Source organism: Morus notabilis, unplaced genomic scaffold (assembly GCF_000414095.1).
Source record: "Morus notabilis unplaced genomic scaffold, ASM41409v2 Scaffold5, whole genome shotgun sequence".
NCBI lineage: Eukaryota > Viridiplantae > Streptophyta > Magnoliopsida > Rosales > Moraceae > Morus > Morus notabilis.
In genome coordinates, this window is record NW_010363077.1 from 11,030 (window position 1) to 33,715 (window position 22,686).

The following is a 22,686-nucleotide window of genomic DNA, read 5'->3' on the forward strand; positions in this document are numbered from 1 at the left end:
TAATATATAGAACTGCTCCCAAAATAAACACATCAATATGGAAAAAGAAATGAGAATATTGATTCAATTATATACAACAAATGAATACACTACAACCAATCACACGCAATCCCACAAGGATTTCTTTCGAGTCTAATAAAATGAGTTTACAAACAAAGCAGAATCTGAATCTACTGAATACGATTACTTTCACCTGCAGTTGACTTCTGGAGATGGTGGGAAAATACATTTAATCAGCCACTGAACGGGTCCCAAAAACTGTGCTCTCTTCTTGCGCCAAAACCAAATGGCAGCGTTGTATTGCTCGTTGCGTATCTTACGAGTCGCTGCCTTCCAGTCATACTTCTCCATCTCTTCGCGTGCCGCTTTTCCAATGGCTTCCCTAAGTTCCTGGTTGTGCAACAGAGGTTGTAATTTGCTTAGGCAGTCATCAACATCTCCGGGGTTATAGAGAAAGCTAGTCTTCCCCTCCTGATCTGCAGGAATTATGTCCGGGATTCCACCTGCCCGGGCTGCAACCACAGGAAGACCGGAAGACATAGCCTCCAAAACAACAAGCCCAAGTGTCTCAGATTCGGAAGGCATGACAAAAACGTCCCCGCTGGCATAAGCCTGAGAGAGCTCTTCACCTCCTAGCATTCCAGTGAATACTGCAGGCATACCCGAAAACATTTTCTCCAGATCCTCTCTGCCAAGGAAATTGTTTAAGTGCATATTTTAGTAAAATGAAGTGCAGATAAATTCAAATTCAATGTCCACTTTTGTGGGTCGAAAATATTCACTTTTTTATCAAAGTGGAAAAGAATTTGAAAAAAAAAAAGAAACAGAAATTCGGCAATCTTAATGAGGTTAGATCATAGTTTCCAATCTGCTGGATATGAGTATATTCTGGAAAATGACACTGAAGAAACAAAATGAGCTTTGGGGATCCAACTCTTTAAAAGTCACTTATCAAAATAAATAAATAATAAAAATAATAAAAAAACACTCTTTGAAAGTCGAAGGTCAAAGCCATAGTAAGATTTAATAAAGGATACATATTTTTTTAAGAGATTGAGCTCCTAAAAGTTAAAATTGGGGCGTGGGGCGTGTCCTTTTTGTACTAAAAAATCTGACAAGATTTTCAGAGCAAAGTATGAGGGTGTACCTGTAAGGTCCATCTCCAATAAACGCAATTCGTGCTTCTGGAAGTTTGTCCATGATGCTGTTAAATCAAGTGCTAACAAAGGTCAAAAGCAAGAAACTAATTGAATAACAATGGAACTAACGGCATATAATGACCTGACGCAGCACAGAACATTATACTTGTCTCCACAACCACATGGCAGTGGGAAACATGCTACTAGATTTTAAAAATCCGTTTTAGCAAACATTTGGGATTCAATGGAACGTCTTTAACACATCAGTTCTCTTCATTGGGCCACAAAACTCCAAATCTATGTTACTTCAATTTCTACAAAAAAGAATAAATGGCAAAACCCGCTCATCTATTTCCAAGTGGCAAGATTAAAGTAGCATTACCTCTTGAGGAAATCCAAACTTTTCTCAACTCCAAGTCGTCCAACATGAACTATCAATGGTCTTTCTGGTTCACCATTGCTGTTTAAAATAACAAGATAGCATTAAAAGAAGGTCCCAACTCTAAGGGAGTGAGATAGACAAACTAATGCAAGGTCTTACGTCAATCTTATCCGCATTTCATGAGAGCGGAAACGGGGGTGGAAGCCTTCAGAATCAACACCCTTGTTCCAAAGACGTATCTTATTGGCTGCAAATTAGCAATAAAAACTCAAATCACTGGGAAATTCTAGTGGATGGTCACATACATATACAGTTAGTCAGAAGTCCAGAAATAAATATTCTTGGAAGTCGTTTGGCGTGGAAAAGATATACCAAATGAAACTAAAATAATAATAACATTACAAATAAAAAGTCACGCCAAAAGAGCTCAGGGAAGAACAAGATTTTAGGTTCACCTGCTGTCACTCTTGCTGCTTGGAGATCCCTCGCAATGGCAGCTGATGGAACCAGAGTAAGATCTGCTGCTCTGTGCAGAAATTCTGATACGCAATACCAAATTATTAAACACAAATGTTGACATGTTTACTGACGTGGACAAGAAAGTAAGTCTACGTACTTATAACCAGCCACATCGGTTTCACCAGCCAACTAAATGTGTATCTTGGGATGTATCTGCAGATACATGCAAGAGTAAATCTCAGCTTTAGAATCAGTAATATATTTGGTTTTCTAAATCTTTAGATTTTTTAATTTCTTGCATTATTTTAGAAACGGCCCCACATCTAGTTGCAGATTCCAACTAGTTTAACTATGGTATTTATTATGGATTTCTGATAAAAAGAAGCTACCAAAGAAAGCCAGAAAATAAAACTCACACTGGTACATGAGTGTGATAAGACATCACAATAGGAACAGATAACAGTTTTGCAATAATAAGAGCGCCAAAAACCTATAAAATGGAAAATGTCAGCCATGGCTTGTTTGTTCTTTTATCTCAAAATATGGACAAAAATATCAATAAATTTACCAAGATAAAAGAAATTAAAAAACTTGCCATTATCCCAGGTGACGATGCATGTATTATGTCAGGCTTAAACCGAGCAACCTCAGAAATTATTCTAGGACTCAATGCTAGAGATAGGGGTACCTTCTGATACCAGGGGCAAGGAAAACTGGGGGAACAAAAAAAGTATAAACAAGCATGAAGAAAACAAACAATTAGGACTTACGAAGAATGAAAAATAAAAAATTGAAAACTGAACCATCATAACAGAAAAGTTCTCAGAAATTAGATTGTATAGCAACCTCCGGGATCCAATACACTTTGCTCCATAAAATTCCTGGGGCACACCTTCATGTGTTGTCACAACCATCACCTATATCATTTTCGGGAAGCCAAGTTCACTTATTCAAAAGCAAATTTTGTATTAAAAAAAAAAACAAAAAAAAACAAAAAAAAACAAAAAAACAAAACTCCAGGCCTTAAACCCAAAATAATATCGAGTATGACTTGGAATAACTAGTGCAAGAATGAATTCGAGTTCACTTAACTAAAGTAGTTTATTGTTGGTTATCAAAGAAAGTGGTAACTGTATAATATATACTGAATTTTCTTAAGCTGAACAAGCTTGTATATAATATGTGAGAGAAGCTTGTATATAATATGTGAGAGAGCTATAAATGACATACCTCATCACCCATTTCGCGCAAGTATCTAATAAAATTCTGGAACCGATTTTTATATCCTGACACGTATCTACAAGATTGACAAATAAAAAAAATTGTTCTCAGTAAACGCACAGTTTGACGACAGACAGGGCACACACTTGGTGCTCTTTACAAAATAGCTTATTATCAAGGAAAGAGGAAACACAAAAAGAATGCTAAGAATAAGAATTTTTAAAACAAGGGCAACTAAAGCCCATGAAAGAAAAGCAAAGGCAAAACCAACACAGAACCAACAGCAAAAGATATTTTTTATTTATAAAATATTTCTAAATGTTCATGAGCAACAATGTCTTGCAAAATGAAAAGCGCTAAAAAACAAGTAATAAACCAACTATGCTATTGACCAAGAATATTAATGAATTTATGATAACTTGATTGACCAAGATCAATTGAAAGAGGAAAAAGATGATCCTCGAGGGAAATGTTACAAGGAAGAATAAAATAACATGCCCAATTAAAAGCAAAGCCATTATATTTAAAGAAACGACAACCTAAATCAAAGATTCACATATATACAACAGCAGACAAAACTGAGCAAGATAAAAAGTCCAACCTAATAGCAGTGGGTACAACGAGCTAACTTATCATGGAAGGACTATATGTATAATCATCCAAGTAAACAAATCACTAAGCAAGAAGCAAAGCTGAAAACTTAACTACATAATGCTATAGAAAAAGTCATCACCATCACCAAATTTGTCTCAAAATTAGCAATTAGAACAAAGATGAATCAAAACCATTAAGAAAATGACATAAATTCTATCATTAATCTAATTTATTTAATATATGTTTAGACTGAAGTTGACGAACAACCAATAACAGTGCTAGTGTTTATTAGTGTCAAATATTGGGGCGTGGCCAAATGGTAAGGCAACGGGTTTTGGTCCTAATATTCGGGGGCACAAATCCTTCCATTTTAGAGCATATCCGTCCACAGATCCAAAACAATATAGTAGTATCATATAGTTAACCCATATAAATCATAGCATGTATATCATATCAGAATAAAGGTTACTTTTGTTAACAACCTTCTCTATAATATTAAAAAAAAAAAAAATAGTTTCTTCTCAATAGGAATTGGATTTTTTAAGAAGTTGGACTTCCATCGACCTACTAAGTGAGGAGGTCTAATAATCACCAAAAAAAGTGAGGTGACCTAATCTCCTTATAAGTTTACGTTTATTCTTATATTTAAACGACCAAGGACTCAGGTTTATTTTACCCTTTACCTTTCTTCTTAATGAGTCTTCTCTGAACATAGCAAGACCCAAAATTATCACTACAGCAGCAGGTATAACAAGCTACACAACCCTGAAATGCAAAATGTATGTAACTATCCAACGAAATGGCTAGGCCAAGCAAGAGTAAAAGCACAAAACTACATGCCGCTACAAAATCTTAAATGCCCATCACAGAATGGGTTAAACTTAGCAATCAGAACAAAGAAAAAAACATAATCACAATGGAAACGGTTGGCATAATGAAAAGATAAATGACACCAGAAAGTAATGAATTTCAGCAAAAACAAAATAGACTCACGCAAATGGAGAAGGCTCAACAAAGAGAGCAATACGACGAGGGCTGGAATTGTTCTCTGTGTCCAAAAGAGGAGGACCCTCTTCCTCTTCTTCAGGCCGAACCTCCGTAATAGTCATATTATCGCTTGCTTTAACCACAAGTTTTGTCCTTTGCCTGGCTCCTCTCACAAAAAGGGAAATGGGTTTTGCTTTAGAGGATTGGAAATGAGGAAACTTGACACAAACAGGAGCTGAGAAAGAAGAACGAGAACAAGAACAAGAAGCAGAAGCAGGAGAAGAGGTAGTGGCTCTGCAGAAAGGGGGAGGAGAGAGAGTGGGATTTATAGAGGGAGAAGTTAAAGTCATCATGATGAATGATTGAGGGAGTAAAATATAAGAGTTTCGTTGCGGAACCTTACGGATTTACGATTAATTAAGTAAAGGGAATTGTTTGTGGGTTTGGGTTTTAGAGGAAGAAAACGATTTTTTGAAGGAATCTGTGGGGACGGAAGGGACTTTTGAATGGATATTCTCTAGGATGAGCAACTGCTGCAGGAATCAAAAAAGGAAGCTCTCTTAGCATATGCTTTTGCCTATTGGGTAGAAAGTACACTTTCTTTTTCTTGCACGCCTCTCATATAGAAACAATTACATACCGATTCTCTCCCGATTGCATCAAATATAATATCGGATTTACAAAGTAAACGAAGAAAACTTTGGTAGTTTATTCTGTATTTTCCGCAGCAACAATGAAAATGAAATATAGAAAATATGATTGTGAGGGGTTTAGGTTATGTTTGTGTCTCAACCTAAGTTAGAATTTTGAGATGTATATGTGAGGAAAAAATATTATAGTAAAAAAGTTAAATGTAAATATTTGTGAGAGAACACACTGTAGTAATAGAACTTGAGTTTAAGTTTATTTGGAGAATATATTATTTATTTTAAGGGAGTTTATCTAGTAGGACTGAAAAAAATGAGGCCACGTTCATTTCGTCAATTCGAGTTTTGTTACAGTAAAATGCTCTTAGAAACAATCACATCTAACTTTTTTGTTACAGGAAAAAGCTCTCACATAACGTCACATCTCAACTCGAATTAAAAACTTGGATCAACGAACTAAACAGACCCTGAATTATCGATAGTTTTTTACTTTTCAACTGCTAAATGTGTATTAAAAACTGTTTATTTTATATAATTTTTTAATCTAATACGATGGATTGTTTGGTTGAGGGATTCGTCCCTTAATTTGAATCATGATTCGTGGTTCGCTATAGTATTTTTTCTCACAAAAAATATACATAAATTAAAAATGATTCTAATCTATAAATCAAACGTTAATAATTAGAAACTGACTCTAATAGTAAGCTGACATACTAGAAAAAGTCCCTTATTTTGGACATTAGTCAAAGCTTTTTGTTTTGGTTGTGAACTTGTTGCCATAGACTAGGGCCCCGTTCACTCGCTGATTCGAGTTTTTCTACAGTAAAAAGCTCTCACAAACAATCACATCTAACTTTTTTTGCTACAGTAAAAAGTTCTCACATAAAATCACATCTCAACTCGAATTCTAAACTCGAATCAGCGAAGTGAACGGGGTCTAGGATAATTGTAGAGTCTGAATCTCCACCCTAAAGTTTAAATAAATAAATAAATAAACTAATAGCTTACAACGGTCAATTCTAAACTAACACAGTAAACAAATTTGTTCTCTAAAAGATACGAACAACAATTTTAATTTTGTTTTAGGAAACAAAGAAAAAATAAAACAAATGGCTAAGAGCATCTCTAACGGAACTCTTTAAATTTTAGCTAAGTTCTAACTAAAATAATTAAAAAAACTATTTTAATAGCAATTTTGTGTGAGTTACTCCAACCATAATTCCTCTTTTAGCTAAATATATATTATTTTAATATTTATTAAATTTAAAATATAAATAATTCTATTGAATTTATAAAATAATCTTTGCATTTATTACCTTTGAAAAAATAAAATTGTACAAAAATTGAAATGGCTAATCTCTCAATATTAACTATATTTAACTAGTGTGAAATGTATTATTTAAAATAGTTAACCATTTAGCTAATGGTTGGAATGAAGTAAAGCTAAAAAAAACTAAATCAGTATTCATTTGAACTAAAAATACGAAATAACTAGCATTTTTGGAGTTTTATTTTTTTGTGAGGAAAGCTTTTCTTATTAGAACAATTTCTTTTTTATTTTGGAGGATTTTAAAATATTTGAAAATATTTTTTCCCACGTATTGAGTACTGAATTTAAGTCTCAATTGATAGTAATTAAATTGTCTGCATTTTCAACGTGTAATAGTTATTAGTAAGCTATAAACACCATCTTTAGAGCAAAAACGATATAAACACCATCTATATTTATTTGTTTATGTCCTAAGTAGTAATAATAATAATAATAGAAAAAAGGAGTTTCTATGATAATCCTTGAAAAAATAATTATCGTTAGTCTTTTATTTTTCAGTCGTTACATGTACATCATAATGTTTGTTCTGCGTATTTTTTTAATTTGATGTGATTTTGACCAGATATAATAGTTAAAAATTGAGACTACCGGTAAAACAGACTACTGGAGAAATTTCTTAAAAAAACTTACAGCTTTTTTTGGCATGTACGATGACCATTATTTATAAGCTTTTTGTATGAATATTCCCTTCGCTTTTTGAATTTGACAATTTAATCCTTATTCTTTTTTCTTGGCAATTGACCCTTCAACTTAAAATTTTTGCAATTAAGCTCCAATGGAAAATAACGTCTGTTTTTTTTTTATGATTTTGATCATATGAAGTACATGTATGCATCTGTTAAGGGTGATAAGGTCATTTTTAGCTCTTGGAGAGTCTGTTGAGGGTAATAACCCTTAGAAACTATTAAGTCCATCTTACCGGTAGTTCTAATTTTTTATCATTTAATCTTATTAAAATCATATCAGATTAAAAAATATATAAAACAGATATATTTTGATACAGTCTAACAGCTTATAAATAAAAAATTATTGGTAGTCTGTTGTTACAAGAACTAGAGAAAGTCTCTTGTCTTTGTGAATTGTTTTGTGCGTTATTCTCCTACTTCAAGCATCTCATCATATAGATTAAAAAAAAGAAAGAAAGAAAGGATTTCACGTCCTATATGTTAGATTTCTCAATACAAATTCGTATTTGTGTCACCAAAAAAGGGGCTAAGGGTGAAAAAAAAAGATTATCTAAACCATTTTATTATTATTAAAAATAAAAGTTTTAAGAGCATGTTTAGCTGAGGATAATTTTTTCTCCCTATAATTTTTAACATATATATAAAAAGCTATTAGTTTTTCAAAGGATCTCCCCCTGTTTTATTGCTTTGTTTTTAGTCCTCGCTTCTTTTCTATTTACAGCTTTTAGACCTTCATTTTTTTCATCCTCACTTGTTTACTTCATTTTTTATTGCTTTCCCCTTAATATATTGTCTATTTTCTTATTAACTTAATTAAATTATTTTTATCGTTTCTAATTTGTTTTTTGTTCAAATAATTTTTTTTTTTACAAATATATCCCTTTTAAGTATTTTTCTTATAGTTATTGCCTATTAAAATATTGGATAAATTATAAAAGTTCATTCCGAACTATACACTGTCATTTGTTCCCCAAAATATGAATTGTAAAAAAAAAAAAAAAATCTCCTTGTTAAGGTTTTCAACAGAAAACAATTAATGGTATATAATCTAGGGGTATTTTGGTAATCCTACCTATTCTCAAAAGAGATTAAATCTTAAAAAAGAATTATTTTTTTCTTTAATTTACACGTAATATAAATTAACATATTTTTTTGGAATGTGATGTTCTGAAAAATGTTATTATAAATATGTTGTGAATTAAGTTAAAAGTTATACTATGAATTTAAAAATTATCAGTTTTAATTAAGTTTTCTTACGGAAAGAGATTCGATAATTAATTAACAAGAAGAATAAGACTTGAGAATTTCTTTATACTGTTTTTTATTTATTGTCATATCAAAGGAAAATTAGAATATGTTTTTATATTTATATTTAAGTCTGTATCATTATTTTTGTATTCATTTTGATAATGTTAGATATTTGACAGGTTGAAAATTGTGACATGATATTGGATGCTGATGATGGAGAGTCATTGCCATTGATATTGTAATCTGAAAGATTTTAAATTACAATTTTACCTTGGATTTAGAAAACGACAACTTAGAGGGAGATGAAATGGGCATTAAAAGATGTCGATGTTAAGAACATTCGTAGTGAGGATGAGATTAGGGATGGCAATTTAAGCTTTGAACTTTTGCCATAAAGAGAACTTTCTCAGTTTTCGTTAATTATTTATTATTGTATATCTTTAAAGATATATGTAATATGATTTTTTTGCTAAAAATATGTAATATGATTAAACTTTAGCTATTGTCATCATAAAGATGACTTCTTTACCAGAATGGAAAGGTAATATGTCATTTTTTCACAATTCATAAGAATGAATCGTACATCACCAATATTCAATACGGTAATGAACATGTCATTATAATAATTAAAACAAAATATACTTATTGCAAATTCAACTTAATGAAAGAACAAAAAAACATGCTAAAGAGGTGCAAATACTATCAGGTTTGGCAATATAGCCACGTTCATTATAAAAAAAAAAAAAAAAAAAAAAAAAACCATTCCCTTCCACTATATTAATCAACTTTTCTCTACGATCATTTTAAAATACAAAACAATGATTACTTCTATTTAAGACTCACCACGACCTTTAAAATCCCTAATCTTTAGCGGAAATTTTCTAACCTTTCACCACCAAAATTTCAAAGAAAATAAATTAACAACTTATAATCTTATATTAGGATTCGAAAGTTTGTTCACTAAAAAATCTCTCATAAAATTATATTTGATACAATGTAAATTCTAGAAGGTGTATGAATATATGGGAAGAATTTCAACTTTTTGTCAAAAAAGAGTTGCTTTTAAAGTTGACAATCCAAAGAATGGGCGTCTCATTTTGCCCCTACAAACTCAAAACAAAAGAAAACTATCCCTCCTCTTGAACTTATCATAATAAGCTTTTTAAGAAGAAATAGTTTCGTTCTAATTTGAGTTGTATAAACAACAAATTAAAACAATTTTAATTCATTGGGCTAAATTATAAATTAAGGAATAATACTTAAATACTTTTTTGTATTTTGTTAAAATACCATTTTCACCCCTTTTATTATACAAATATAACGCAAAATACACCATGTGTTTATAAAAAATACCCAAAACACTCTCGGAAGCAATTATATTTTTTAAAAAAATATCAAGATTACCCTTCTCGATATTTAATAAATACAATTTATAACATTATTATACCAAAATATTAAATAAAATTAATCTTAAAAGTGAAAAACTCTCAGAATAATTGAAGTATTTCTTTTATTGGAATATTTATTTGAGCATATTTTAAAATTTGTGACTTAACTTTTTAGTTAAATCATATCTAAAATAACATTTAATATAAATTAGAAAGGCTAATCATTTTATTTTCAAAAATTTAACTGCTTTATGGGGTGTTTTGGATCTGTTTTTATAAACACATAAAATATTTTAGGTATTTGAATAATAAGAGGGGTAAAGTGGTACTTTGGTAACACATGAGATATTTAAGGGTTTTTATAAATTAAGCTAAAAAATTACCGTTTAAAAAGTATATTCAAAATATAATTCTTGATTATGATTTTTTAAATTTAAATTTTTTATTAGAGAAAAATACTATAAATCTGTTTAAAAAATATATTCAAATTTTAAATTTTAATTTTAATTTTTAAAATTTACATTTTCTTTATAAAAGAAAAATACTATAATAAAATTAATAATCTAAAATTGAATATATGAAATAAACAAGTCCGTGTGATTTGAGTTTAAGGAAACCGGCCCTAAACTCAATGCTGCGTTTGGAGTTCAAAGTCATAAACTGAGAACTCCTCTCTCTCTCTCTCTCTCTCTCATATCAGAGTGGAAGAAAGAAAGCCGCCGCACACCGAGCTTTTCGACGTACCTCCGACCTCCGGACGCCGCACAGCGCCCCTCCTTTCTCGTGTCATTAACGGCCAACAGACGCGCTGCGGTTGTCCTTCTTGGCTCCCGTCCACCGCTCGCTCAGACGCCGTCCTTCTAATGGTTGCTGGTCTCTGAATCATTGATTTTCTGCTGCCCCGTGTTTTCCGTACTGTCCTGTCGTTCTCAAAGTTTCGAAGTACAAGAGACGACAAAAGGAATTCAAGTGCGCTCTCTTCTCGTTCTATTTTCTATTAACACTTTTTTTTTTTTTTTTTTTTTAGGATTTTCGATGTGGAACTGTTTTGTTTATTTGGATTCAATTACAGTTACGTTATACTATTATTCTGTTTGTTGTTTGCATTTTGCACATTTTAAGTTTCATAGCTAATCCCAGATAATTTCATTATGCACACAAGCCGTTCGAAGAAATTACTCATTAGATGTTAATTAATGTGACCAAGACTTGCTTCTTGTTTCTGTTTAAGTGCAAAACTAGTTTTTTTTTTTTTTTGGCTAACAATTGATTTGTGTTTCCTTTTCCTATAACCTTTATTCATTTTGCAACTTTTTGAACACATCATTTTACATTATGCTTTCATCGGAATGTGGAATAATGGCTCAAGAACAAAAATAAACAACTGTTAAGATCCTAGAAGCGGCTGACAAGGTGTTAAGGAATGACTAATTGATACTTCGATTCTTCATTATGACAGACGGGTCCTCGTGCTTTCTTCAAATCCGTTGAATTTTGGTCATTTTGCTTAGTTATATATGTTCAGTCTCCGATTTATTGAAAGGAAAATTTGAAACTCTTCTTGGAGAAGCTAAATCGTCAGAGCAAAAATGCATATTAGAGCTTCTTCTATACAGATTAAAGCTCTTCTTCTGATTTTCGTGCTAACCATGGCCTTTGGGAATTTTGTTTATGCAGTTTTCACATAAAACAGTACCCGTCTTGTTATAATAACATGGGAAAAGCTTCAAGAGATAAGAGGGTAGGTTTTCTATTTTGTTAAGTAGTCATCAACTTCTTTTTGATCTTCAGCTTTTAATCAATTGATTGATTCAACTGCAGGATATTTATTATCGTAAAGCAAAAGAAGAGGGTTGGCGTGCTCGAAGTGCCTTTAAGCTTCTTCAGATAGATGAGGAATTCAACATATTTGAAGGTAGAGGATGCAATGTCAAAATCAATGTTTCAAATATTCCACTGTTTCTTTAATTTATCTTCAAAAAGAGTTCCGGGGACAAATAAAATCTACTAAACAAACTCTATCCATTTGCACTCAAGATATAGTCTCAATAATAGCCATCTATTGGAACTGAAAGAGAGCCATGGTCATGGGAAATTGTATGTATAATTTACTATTAGCCAGATCTGAAAATTTATCTCTCACTGAATTAATGGCGATGGAGCTCAATTATACACATAAATATGCAGTTGCAGTCCTTGCACTGCTGTGCTGTAACCATGCAATTGTTTTGATTTCAGGAGTGAAGCGTGTGGTAGATCTCTGTGCTGCCCCTGGTAGCTGGAGTCAGGTATCAACGGTTGAGATGACCTTTTCTCACATTCCCTCTCTCCTCTTAGTGTTTAAGGCAATCATTCAGATGAAATTTCTCCACCCTTCTTTGCTTCCCTGTCTTCTTGATACCAAGGGGCCAATTACAAGCTCCAAAACTATGATATTGTGTGTGGTGTTATAGTTTTAAAATTGCAAGTTTGCTGCTTTTTTCAGTTTTTTACTTCTCTGCTTAAAGCTAAGGGATTTGTGCTTTAACCAAAAAGAAGCTTTTCGTCCAAATTTTTACTTTGAAACATCAAACACGCTTCATGGATTCTGTCACACTGAAGTCGTCAAGCCTTGTAGGTAGAGGAAGTGGTATGCAAATCCCTTGATCCATCTCTGATTTCTATTTTTCATCTGTAGGTTTTGAGCCAAAAATTGTATCTCCCGGCAAAGCTTTCTCCCGATTCTAAGTAAGTTACTTTGTGTGTATCAATCAACACAAAACAGGAATATATATGTCTGTGTGTGTGTATTGGGCATGATACGCTCAATAGTTTGGAGACTTTAAGGAACCGCATTGCAGTAGATAATAGGTTCTATTCTTTTTCCATATATATATATATAGTTTGTGAAAATACTACTGAGTACTGAGAATTATGAATATTGAAACCCTAACAATTATATGGCGATTTAATATGATTTCTGTAAGAAATTGAGACTGAAATTGATAATTTCTCATTGATCTTCTGGTATAACCTTACAAGAATATATATAGAACTAAAGGACTAAAAATAGGAAACTACTTAAATGGTAAGTTACCAGAATCCCTTATTCTAGGAAACAGGAATCCAGACATCTAATTTACAGCTTGCAAATATCCTTCAAACCAGAGAAGAATCTGGACCCCTAGAGATCAGGAAGGATCCAGATTTCCACACTCCCCCTAAAGCTAGGTTGTAGATGTTGATCAAACCTAGCTTGGAATTAAGTTCATCGAAAATCTTTCTAGTCACAGCCTTAGTCAGAATGTCTGCTGTCTGTTGACTAGTTGGAATGTATAGGAGTGATATTGTTCCAGTCTCTATCTTTTCTTTAACAAAGTGTATGTCAATCTCAACATGTTTTGTCCTGTCGTGGTGTACTGGATTCTTTGCTATGCTGATAGCTGACTGATTATCACACAATACTTTCATCGGCTTTGTGATGGGAACTTTAAGTTCACAGAGTACCTTCTTTAACCACATTCCTTCACAAATGCCATGAGCTAGTGTTTTGAACTCTGCCTCTGCACTGCTTCGAGACACAACTGACTGCTTCTTGCTCCGCCATGTAACTAAGTTTCCCCAGACATATGTGCAGTATCTAAGGTTGATTTTCTGTCTGTAATAGATCCAGCCCAATCTGCATCGGTGTAAATCTCGATCTCCCTGTTTATCGTCCTTTTTAAGAACAGTCCTTGACCAGGTGTCATTTTTAAGTATCTTAGGATCCTGTATACTGCCTCCATGTGTTCTTCTGTCGGGTTGTTCATGAATTGACTCACCATACTAATAGCAAAACTAATATCTAGTCTAGTATGAGAAAGGTAAATTAGTTTCCCAACTAACCTTTGATATTTCCCTTTATCAACGGGAGCACTGTCATCTTTTCTTTCCAGTTTCGAGTTGGGGTCCATAGGAGTGTCAGCAGGCTTGCATCCAAGCATCCTTGTTTCTTTCAACAAGTCTAACACATACTTTCGCTATGAGACTGAAATTCCCTTTCTTGATCGAGCTATCTCCATTCCGAGGAAGTACTTGAGGGTCCCCAAGTCCTTGATCTCAAATTCTTTGGCCAGAAAACTTTTGAGTCTGACTATTTCTTCATGATGATCTCCGGTTAGAATGATGTCATCAACATACACAATGAATATATTGCCTTTTTCCCGGAGGTTGTATGTTTGACAAACATGGTGTGATCTGTCTGACATTGATCGTGCCCAACCTTCTTGACTGCTTTAGTAAACCTGTCAAACCATGCCCTTGGTGATTGCTTTAGGCCGTAGTGAGACTTCTTGAGCTTGCAGACCTTGGTTGATGATATTCCATTTCAAATCCTGGTGGTATCTCCATGTAGACTTCTTCTTCTTAGTTCCCGTTGAGGAAAGCATTCTTCACATCAAGTTGATATAGTGGCCAATCAAGGTTGGAAGCAAGTGAGAGTAACACTCGAATTGTATTGAGCTTCGCTATAAGGGCAAATGTTTCTTGGTAGTCAATTCCGTAGGATTGAGTAAACCCTTTAGCAACAAGTCGTGCCTTGAATCTGTTTATACTGCCATCCGCATTGTGCTTGACTGTGAAGATCCATTTATAGCCAACTAGGCGTTTTCTTGCTGGCAACTCCAAAATCTCCCAAGTTCCATTCTTTTCTAGTGCCTAAATTTCCTCCAAAGTAGCTGCCTTTCGCTTAGGTACTTTGAGAGCTTCATGTACTGAGTTCGGAACTTGTATTTTATCAAGATTGCTAACAAAGGCATAGTGACTGGGTGACAATCCTCTATATGAGACAAAATTGTAGATCGGATGATCCGTGCATAACCTTTTCCCTTTTCTCAAGGCAATAGGTCTATCATCAATAGGAGAATTGACAGGTGCGAGATCAGGATTAATGTTACCTAGTGAATTCTGAGATTCATGGTTCGGATTGGATTCATGGTTCTGATCAGGTGGCTGCCGCTCTCTTCCTTCATGAGTTTTTGTCCTCCTAGAGTAGACACGGAACTCATTTGTTGCAGGCGGTGTATGGTTGGATCGCTGAGGTGTTTGGAATTCTATCTGAGAACGAAGTTCAAGTTGAGTGTGAGTGACTGGAGTAGGGTCTTGATTTTGCTGTTGAGATGACTCCGGGTGATTTTGACTTTGGTGTTGAAATGACTCGGGTTCAAACTCGGGTTCAGGTTGTTGGATGAGTAAGGGTTCTGAGATGTTTGGATAGGGAGTTCTAGATGAGTCCGAGGTATTGATTTCCCAAGATTGGTATTCATGTATATAGTTCTCCCCACACATCACTGTAAATCATCAAAAAAGGTTGAGATACTTTGTATGGTAGAATACGATAAGATGCACGAGTATGCTTTGAAAATTGACACCTCACATTGAAACATTGTTGGATTTTTATTTCTGAATAGGGATGGAAACAGTTTTTGAAGATACAAGAAATTAGGATGACCTAATCGATAGTGCCACAACATAATATCACAAGGAACGGAACATTTATTTGACTCAACACATACTGCATTATGAGTTTGTCTTCGAGGAGATCCATCAGCCTCAAGAAGGAATAGTCCGGAGCACACCTTAGCATTGCCAATCATCCTCCCCGAAATCAAATACTGAAATTCACACAGATTTGCAGAAAATTTAGCAACACAGTTATGTTCTCGAGTTAGCTTACTAATGGACAAAAGATTGCAATCTAGATTCGGAACATAGAGGACTGAATTCAAAGTGAGGTCCTTTGAAATGATAATGGAACCTATTCCGGCCACTTCAGAGAGAGATGCATTGGCTATTTTTATAGTAAAATTCTCTTGGCATGGATTGTACTTGTGGAACAGTGAGGCATCTCCTATCATATGACTGGAGGCACCGGAGTCTACAATCCATGGTTTTGAGTTCTTCGAGTTTACGGTAAGGGCACTAAAGTGATTACCTTTTTGTGCTACGGATCCTGTTCCAATGGTATTATGGATTGTATTTTTCTGAGTGAACATTTTCTGCAGGGTCTCGAATTGTTCTTTGGTGAAAGGACTTGATTCTGGAGGAGAAGATCCGTCTTCCATTGTAGCATGGTTACCACGGCTCTCTTTGTCAGGAACATTCCTTGATGGCTTCGAATCCCCAGGTTTGCCGTGAATCTTCCAGCAAGTGTCTCAAGAGTGACCAGGTTTCATGCAGTGCTCACACCACGGTCTTCCCTTCTTTGTCCGGTTGTCACTGCCATGATGTTGGACTCCTCGAGTAGCTAGGGAAGAATTTTGATCAATGGTTGGAGTAGCAGGAACATCTCCCATCATCACCTTTTTATTGCTTTCTTCTTTTCGCACCTCAGAGAAGGCCTCCCGGATACTAAGCAGGGGTTTCATTCCCAGTATTCGCCCCCGAACCTCATCAAGATTCTTATTAAGTCCCATGAGGAACTTGAATATTCTTTTCTTTTCAACTATTTCCCTGTATTTCTTTGCATCATTTGGGCATTCCCAATGATGTTCTTCAAACACATCCAGCCGCTGCCAATGATGAGTGAGAATGCCATAGTATTGAGTCACATTAAGATCCCCTTGCCGAAGATCATGAAGGATACTTTCAACCTCAAAGATTTCTGAGGTGTTCTCTTTGCTGGAGTATAATTCCTTCGCTGCCTCCCAGATTTCTTGTGCCGTGTCAGAGAAGAAAATTCTCACCAATTTCATTGGTCATAGAATTGACTAACCAGTACATTACCAAATTGTTTTCCACCTTCTAGGTTCTGTATTTTGGATCGGCAACCTTTGGTTGAACGATCTTTCCGGTGAGGTACTCATCTTTTCCTCTCCCACAGATGAACATCTTGATAGATTGTGACCATTGGAGATAATTATTCCCATTTAATTTGTGTCCGGTGATGGGATTTGAACACTTTCAGACCCGTCTTGGCTGCCTCTGATGGTTGCTTCGGGTTTTGATGAAACCTCAGATGAGGAGGTCTCGGTTTGTTTTTCTCCGGCCATTCCGTACTTGGGCATCGGAAAAATTTTTAGAGGTTCAGAAAGTGCTCTGATACCATGTGAGAAATTGAGAGTGAAATTGATAATTTCTCATTGATCTTCTGGTATAACATTACAAGAATATATATAGTAGAACTAAAGGACTAAAAATAGGAAACTACTTAAATGGGAATTGGCAAGTTACTAGCAGAATCCCTTATTCTAGGAAACTAATAAAACAGGCTATTTGACATCTAATTTACAACTGGCAAATATCCTTCAAATCAGAGAAGAATCCGGACCCCTAGAGATCAGGAAGGATCCGGATTTCCACAATTTCTTTTCCACTTTGCCGACTTACTCATTCACTTTTAATTTACTCATAGTCATCGATCTGTTTTTGCATTTCTATAGTGATTCGTAATTCCATTCAATTGTATACAGAATTTAAATATTAAACCTATCTTCTTCAAGCCACTAGACACTTGAAAATATCATAAATTTATACGTCATTGTTATATGCAGGGATGGTGATCTTCCTCTTATTGTAGCTATTGATTTGCAGCCCATGGCTCCAATTGAAGGTGTGATTCAAGTACAAGGCGATATAACAAATGCTCGAACAATTGAAGTGGTAGGGAACTATTATATCCTTATCTTTTCTTTATGCACCTTTTGTTTTTATAGCATGAGATTTAATACCCTTTGTCACGACTTGCCGCTAGCCAACTACCATGCTAGATCAGTGATAGATCATGACGGGAAAACATAATGTACATACATACATATTTCAACATAGTGAGATTTGTACATACATACCTAATTGTTACAAACTTGTTAGTTTACCAATTCATCCCAAAAGCTTAAGCTATTAGGAAGTGGACAACCAATAGTTTTATACTTTAACACTCCCCCTCACGTGTGAGCTGGACAATGGGCAATCGTGTGGGTAAATTAATTGGAAAGCCCAACACGTGAATATTTAAGCCCGATATATGTTAAAGACCCAACACATGATGACAATTTTAAATGGGGATAAAGAGTGCAATTACGGGGGTTTGAACTCAGAACCTCCCGCTCTGATACCATGTTAGTTTACCAATTCATCCCAAAAGCTTAAGTTATTAGGAAGTGGGCAACCAATAGTTTTATACTTTAACACTCCCCCTCACGTGTGGGCTGGACAATGGGCAATCGTGTGGGTAAATTAATTGGAAAGCCCAACACGTGAATATTTAAGCCCGATATATGTTAAAGACCCAACACATGATGACAATTTTAAATGGGGGTTTGAAACTCATTAGGTAGAACTCACGCTTGAAACTGGCTTGCAAGGGGAGGGAACCTAAGGGCTTATAAACCACATTATTTGTCTTATAATCATTCCATGTGGGACTTTTAATATCTAACATTCCACCAAGCTCCGCAACCGCTGTCCACAGCAGCCCATCTTCCTAACTAGGTGACTTCGCGGATTACGCCTTCTATCGGGTGGCAGTCCTTCCTGAGTCGCCCCATTTGTAGGCAATGGTTAAAGAACTGCAGTCCATACCACGTCTGATCCCATAGTTGACATGGTGGCTTTGTAATATTCTACCACGTCTGGGTCCAAATTAACGGCGGTTCACATTATCAGCACTGACTGACGGTAGCCCTTTCCTCTTTGGTGGCTTCACTCGACTATTTGTATTCGATGCTTTGACGGCTTCACCAATGCATCTTAATCCAGCCTATAACGCAACCGCTTCGACTCGAATCCGCGACATGGTGGACTGGCTCTGATACCAGATGATAGAACCCAGTGCACAACGAAAAAGGAAATTGAGATTTGTATTAATAAAGTCTCAAAACGGAAATGGAAAATACAGGGAAAGTAAAGATAGATATTGAGCTTTCGATAAGCTCAATTCTCTCCCAAGGATCTCTCCTACAATTACACTGAATGCGTGCCTCCCTCCCCTTTCACCTCCCACTTTTATTCCATTACATAACTAAATTTCCTCACTACCAGAAGCACAATTCCCCATGACATCAGCAATTCCCAAAAATAGCCCTCAAGTACCAACTGATCCACCCTCACGTGCTTAGCATGTCTGGCATACATAAATTGAATTGGGGGCTTAACGTCATAATAATGTGGAAAGTTCAAATTTCTAAAAGTTTACAAAACCATGGTGTAAGACCATTCCACCCTTCCAAATATGAATTTTCTTCCTTCTTTCTTTTCCCAACTCACAGTAGCAATATGCCCAACCATTTTTCTTGAATTTCTTCCCAATTGGCATTCCACTTTGAATTTTCATGAAAGGTTGAAGTTCCTGAAGATTAAGGGTTGTTTTTCATAAGTTTCTTCACCTAAATCTTGTTCTAGCATCCTTCTTATGGGCAACAACTAATCCGAATTTGTTTATGCTTTCTTGACAAAATTTCATTTCTAATCCACCACCTACAGCCCATAACATTTTTCTTTTTAAATTCACAAATTTGCTTGCTAGGAGTCTGAACGTTCGATTAAAGGGTAAGGTTCTCAAACACTTTGGTTTGTGATTCTTGTGGTTGGACGTGTTGTTCTGTTGATCCTAACTTAAATTTCTTGCTGATTTGAGTAAGATAAACTCTTTGAAAGATGTTGATTTATGTGTTTGAGGGTGAATTTTAAGTGTAAGAGATCGTATGTTATATGTATGATCAAGTGTTCATGTATGAGTTTCTATGACCAATTGAAAGGTTTCAGTATTCTAGTATACTTTTAAAAAAAAATTTAAGCTAATATTTTTAGTCTAAAATAGACATCCTAAGCTTCAACAGGGTTCTTAGATCACTTAAATTGGATTTTTTAAGAATTAGTTATGATTTTTACAAGTTCATGTAAAAAGCTATCAAATTTAAAAGCTTCAAAGCGAAAACTGTTTGGGTTTTTTTTATCAGAGATTGGAAGAAATAATTACAAGAAGACCTATTAAAACCACCCTCCCAAATTTGGACATTACGACTGATAGGATTTGGAGAGAAAGTCCCCAAAACCTGCAATAGATTCATAAGCTGATCACATTCTCTTTTGTTTACATTCCTGCGGAACCCAAAGTTCCAATTTACATCAGAAATGCCATCAATGATCATAACATCTTTAACTTTCACCTCCCTAACATTTAAGACTATAAAGCCTTGGAAAAGTGATTGCAAAAGGCTGATCACTGGACCATTTATCTTCCCAGAATTTCACAAGATTTCCGTTCCCCACTTTCCATTTAACTTGCTCAAGAAACAAATGAAGACCTTGAGAAATTGATTTCCAGGGATTCCTATGACTGCCCTCCCCACAATATTAGAGTCCCAGCCGTTAGATTGCAGCCCATACTTGCTTCTAACAGGCATAGCCCACAAAGAGCCTTGTTTCAGAGGAAACCTCCAAAGTCACTTACCCAATAATGCTTGATTCTTCTTTAGCAAATTCCCTATCCCCAGGCCACCTTCTTGTTTATTAAGGGAGACCACTTTCCAAGCCACAATATTGTCCACCTATCCTTTTCCAATTTGTCAAATAAACATCATCTCATCGGAGATTCTATCTCTTTAGCGACTGCCTCCAGTTGCCCTTTTTATGAGATTCTATCTACTTACCTTTCCCTTTTCCAATATGATGGGGCTCCTGGACCCCCATTACGTTTCACCTATGCTAGAAGAAGGCCTAGAAGAGTTCGTGTTGTTGTGGCAGCAAGGGATGAGGTGGAGGCTGGTGAGGTGGAATCTGTGAGAGGAGGAAAAGGTGTTGACATGGAGGAAACTCAAAGAGCTCTTGAGCTCACTGCTGAGTGAAGTGCGTGATGTCTCGGATCTCGAGAGGAGCCTCGGGAGAAGAGATGGGAAGAGGGAAACGATTAGCTAGAACTAGAGAATAAAAGTAGAGAGCGGAGGGTAGGGAGGATCATCGTTGAACTTCTTTGTAATTTTCATAGACAAGCCTTGGCTCTAGGGAGTGCAAGGGGTCACTCAAACACCCCCATATCCTCTTATATTTCCTTGATAATTACAGTCCAGATCAATTCCATTCAATTCGTCTCTCTAATTTTATGATATTGTGTGAATCATCTGATTTGGAATTGAAGTCTTAACAAAGTGGTATCAGAGCAATCCTTGGGATGGCACCGACGAAGAGGGGGGACGAGAAAACGGAAGGAGTCTGCGAGGAGATCCAATGCGATATGGAGGTCTTCAAAGGGGAACTGCAGGAGACCTTTTGTGAGGATTTGCAGAAGATCCCAAAGTTGGAGAGGAGCGTGGAGCTGATGATAGGGAAATTGGAAGAACTACTACGGTAGTGTGGTGGTTCTACGCCGGGAACCTCGGCGTCAGTCATGGAGCTTCCCTCGATTCCAACAGCGGTACTAGGAAGTGGGGAAGAGAAAGGCGGTGGTTCGTTTGATGACGGCGGGCAATTGGAAACTTCAAACCGCGAGGTCGTGAGTTGGGGAGAGTGGCGGACAAGGCGCATGGAGATGCCGGTGTTCGATGGGGAGGATCCCGATGGATGGATATTTCGAGCTGAAAGGTACTTTGCTCTCAACCGTAGTGCTGAATCGGAGTAACTGGAGGTGGCCGTGGTCAACCTTGAAGGTGAGATGCTGGCTTGGTTCCAGTGGGAAGACGATCGACGAGCGATCCGGGACTGGGCGGATCTTAAGCGGCTGATTTTGGAACATTTCAGGTCGTCGCAGGAAGTGAGCCTTTACGAGAAGTTTCTGGCTCTCTGGCAAAGAGTCCACCATGAGGGAGTACCGCCGGAACTGTGAAGTGTTGGCGGCGCCACTTACTGGAGTGACCGAGCAAGTCTTGGAAGGCAATTTTATTCAGGGGCTTAAACCTGAAATTTAGGCTGGGATCAGGATGCTCAAGCCTGTTGGGTTGGGCCGGATTATGGGATTGGTCCAAAGGGTAGAAGACAGGAACCTACAGCTCAAGCCCACAAGAATTTCCATGGGCTCACACTAGGGGTGAAAATTCGTGTTGACGGGTCGTGTTTGTGTCGTGTTGAACCCCTAAGTTGACACGAACACGACCTGTTTATTAATCGTGTCAAAATGCAAAACCCAAACATGACCTGTATATTGGCGGGTTGACACTACACGACTAACCCGTTTATTAAACAGGTCGTAAACGTGTCGTGTCAACTCGTTGATTACCTACCAACACGTTTATGAAATAAGTGATTAATTTGTCGTGTTAACCTATTTTTGAACCTATTTCTGAACCCATTTCTAAACATATTTATGAAATGGGTGATAAATGGGTCATGTCGACTTATTTTTGAACCTACTTTGAACTTGTTTATAAAATGAGTGATAAAACATGTTTCTCAACCTGTTTAACATGATGTAGAGACATTACATAATCTAAGTTTAAAATTAAAACAAACACATAAAAGTCTCACAAATTAGAAAACAAACATATATGATTAATAATTAAACATTTAAATAATTTGTTGTAGTGGGGGGACTCCAAATACTTCATTACGTTCAGGAGAAGTTGATCCCTGTGAGAAAGGCTCCTCATCTTTTAATGAAAAGTTGAAGATATCTTATGTCAGATCATCCACCTCTTCATTGAAATCTACACGAAAACAAA

General features: G+C 35.7%; 2 protein-coding genes across 2 annotated transcripts in view; one reads left to right on the forward strand and one right to left on the reverse strand.

Annotated features, from left to right (window-relative positions):
- Positions 1–5,429, reverse strand: LOC21406349 (sulfoquinovosyl transferase SQD2). Its single transcript, XM_024169171.1, has 11 exons — positions 4,789–5,429; positions 3,211–3,277; positions 2,827–2,897; positions 2,576–2,693; positions 2,397–2,470; positions 2,138–2,193; positions 1,977–2,060; positions 1,681–1,768; positions 1,522–1,599; positions 1,148–1,204; positions 1–688 (listed from the first exon to the last, which is right to left on the reverse strand). The coding sequence occupies exons 1-11, from the start codon at positions 5,133–5,135 to the stop codon at positions 190–192; spliced, it is 1,539 nt and encodes a 512-aa protein (XP_024024939.1). The 5' UTR covers positions 5,136–5,429; the 3' UTR covers positions 1–189.
- Positions 5,430–10,704: 5,275 nt separating this feature from the next.
- Positions 10,705–22,686, forward strand: part of LOC21406352 (putative tRNA (cytidine(32)/guanosine(34)-2'-O)-methyltransferase) — a 34,806-nt gene continuing 22,824 nt past the window's right edge. Inside the window, exons 1-6 of the mRNA XM_024169179.1 lie at positions 10,705–11,050; positions 11,759–11,822; positions 11,903–11,996; positions 12,320–12,369; positions 12,759–12,808; positions 17,590–17,698. Of these exons, the coding sequence (XP_024024947.1) occupies positions 11,796–11,822; positions 11,903–11,996; positions 12,320–12,369; positions 12,759–12,808; positions 17,590–17,698 (330 nt within the window). The 5' untranslated portion in view covers positions 10,705–11,050; positions 11,759–11,795. The remainder of the gene's footprint in view (positions 11,051–11,758; positions 11,823–11,902; positions 11,997–12,319; positions 12,370–12,758; positions 12,809–17,589; positions 17,699–22,686) is intronic.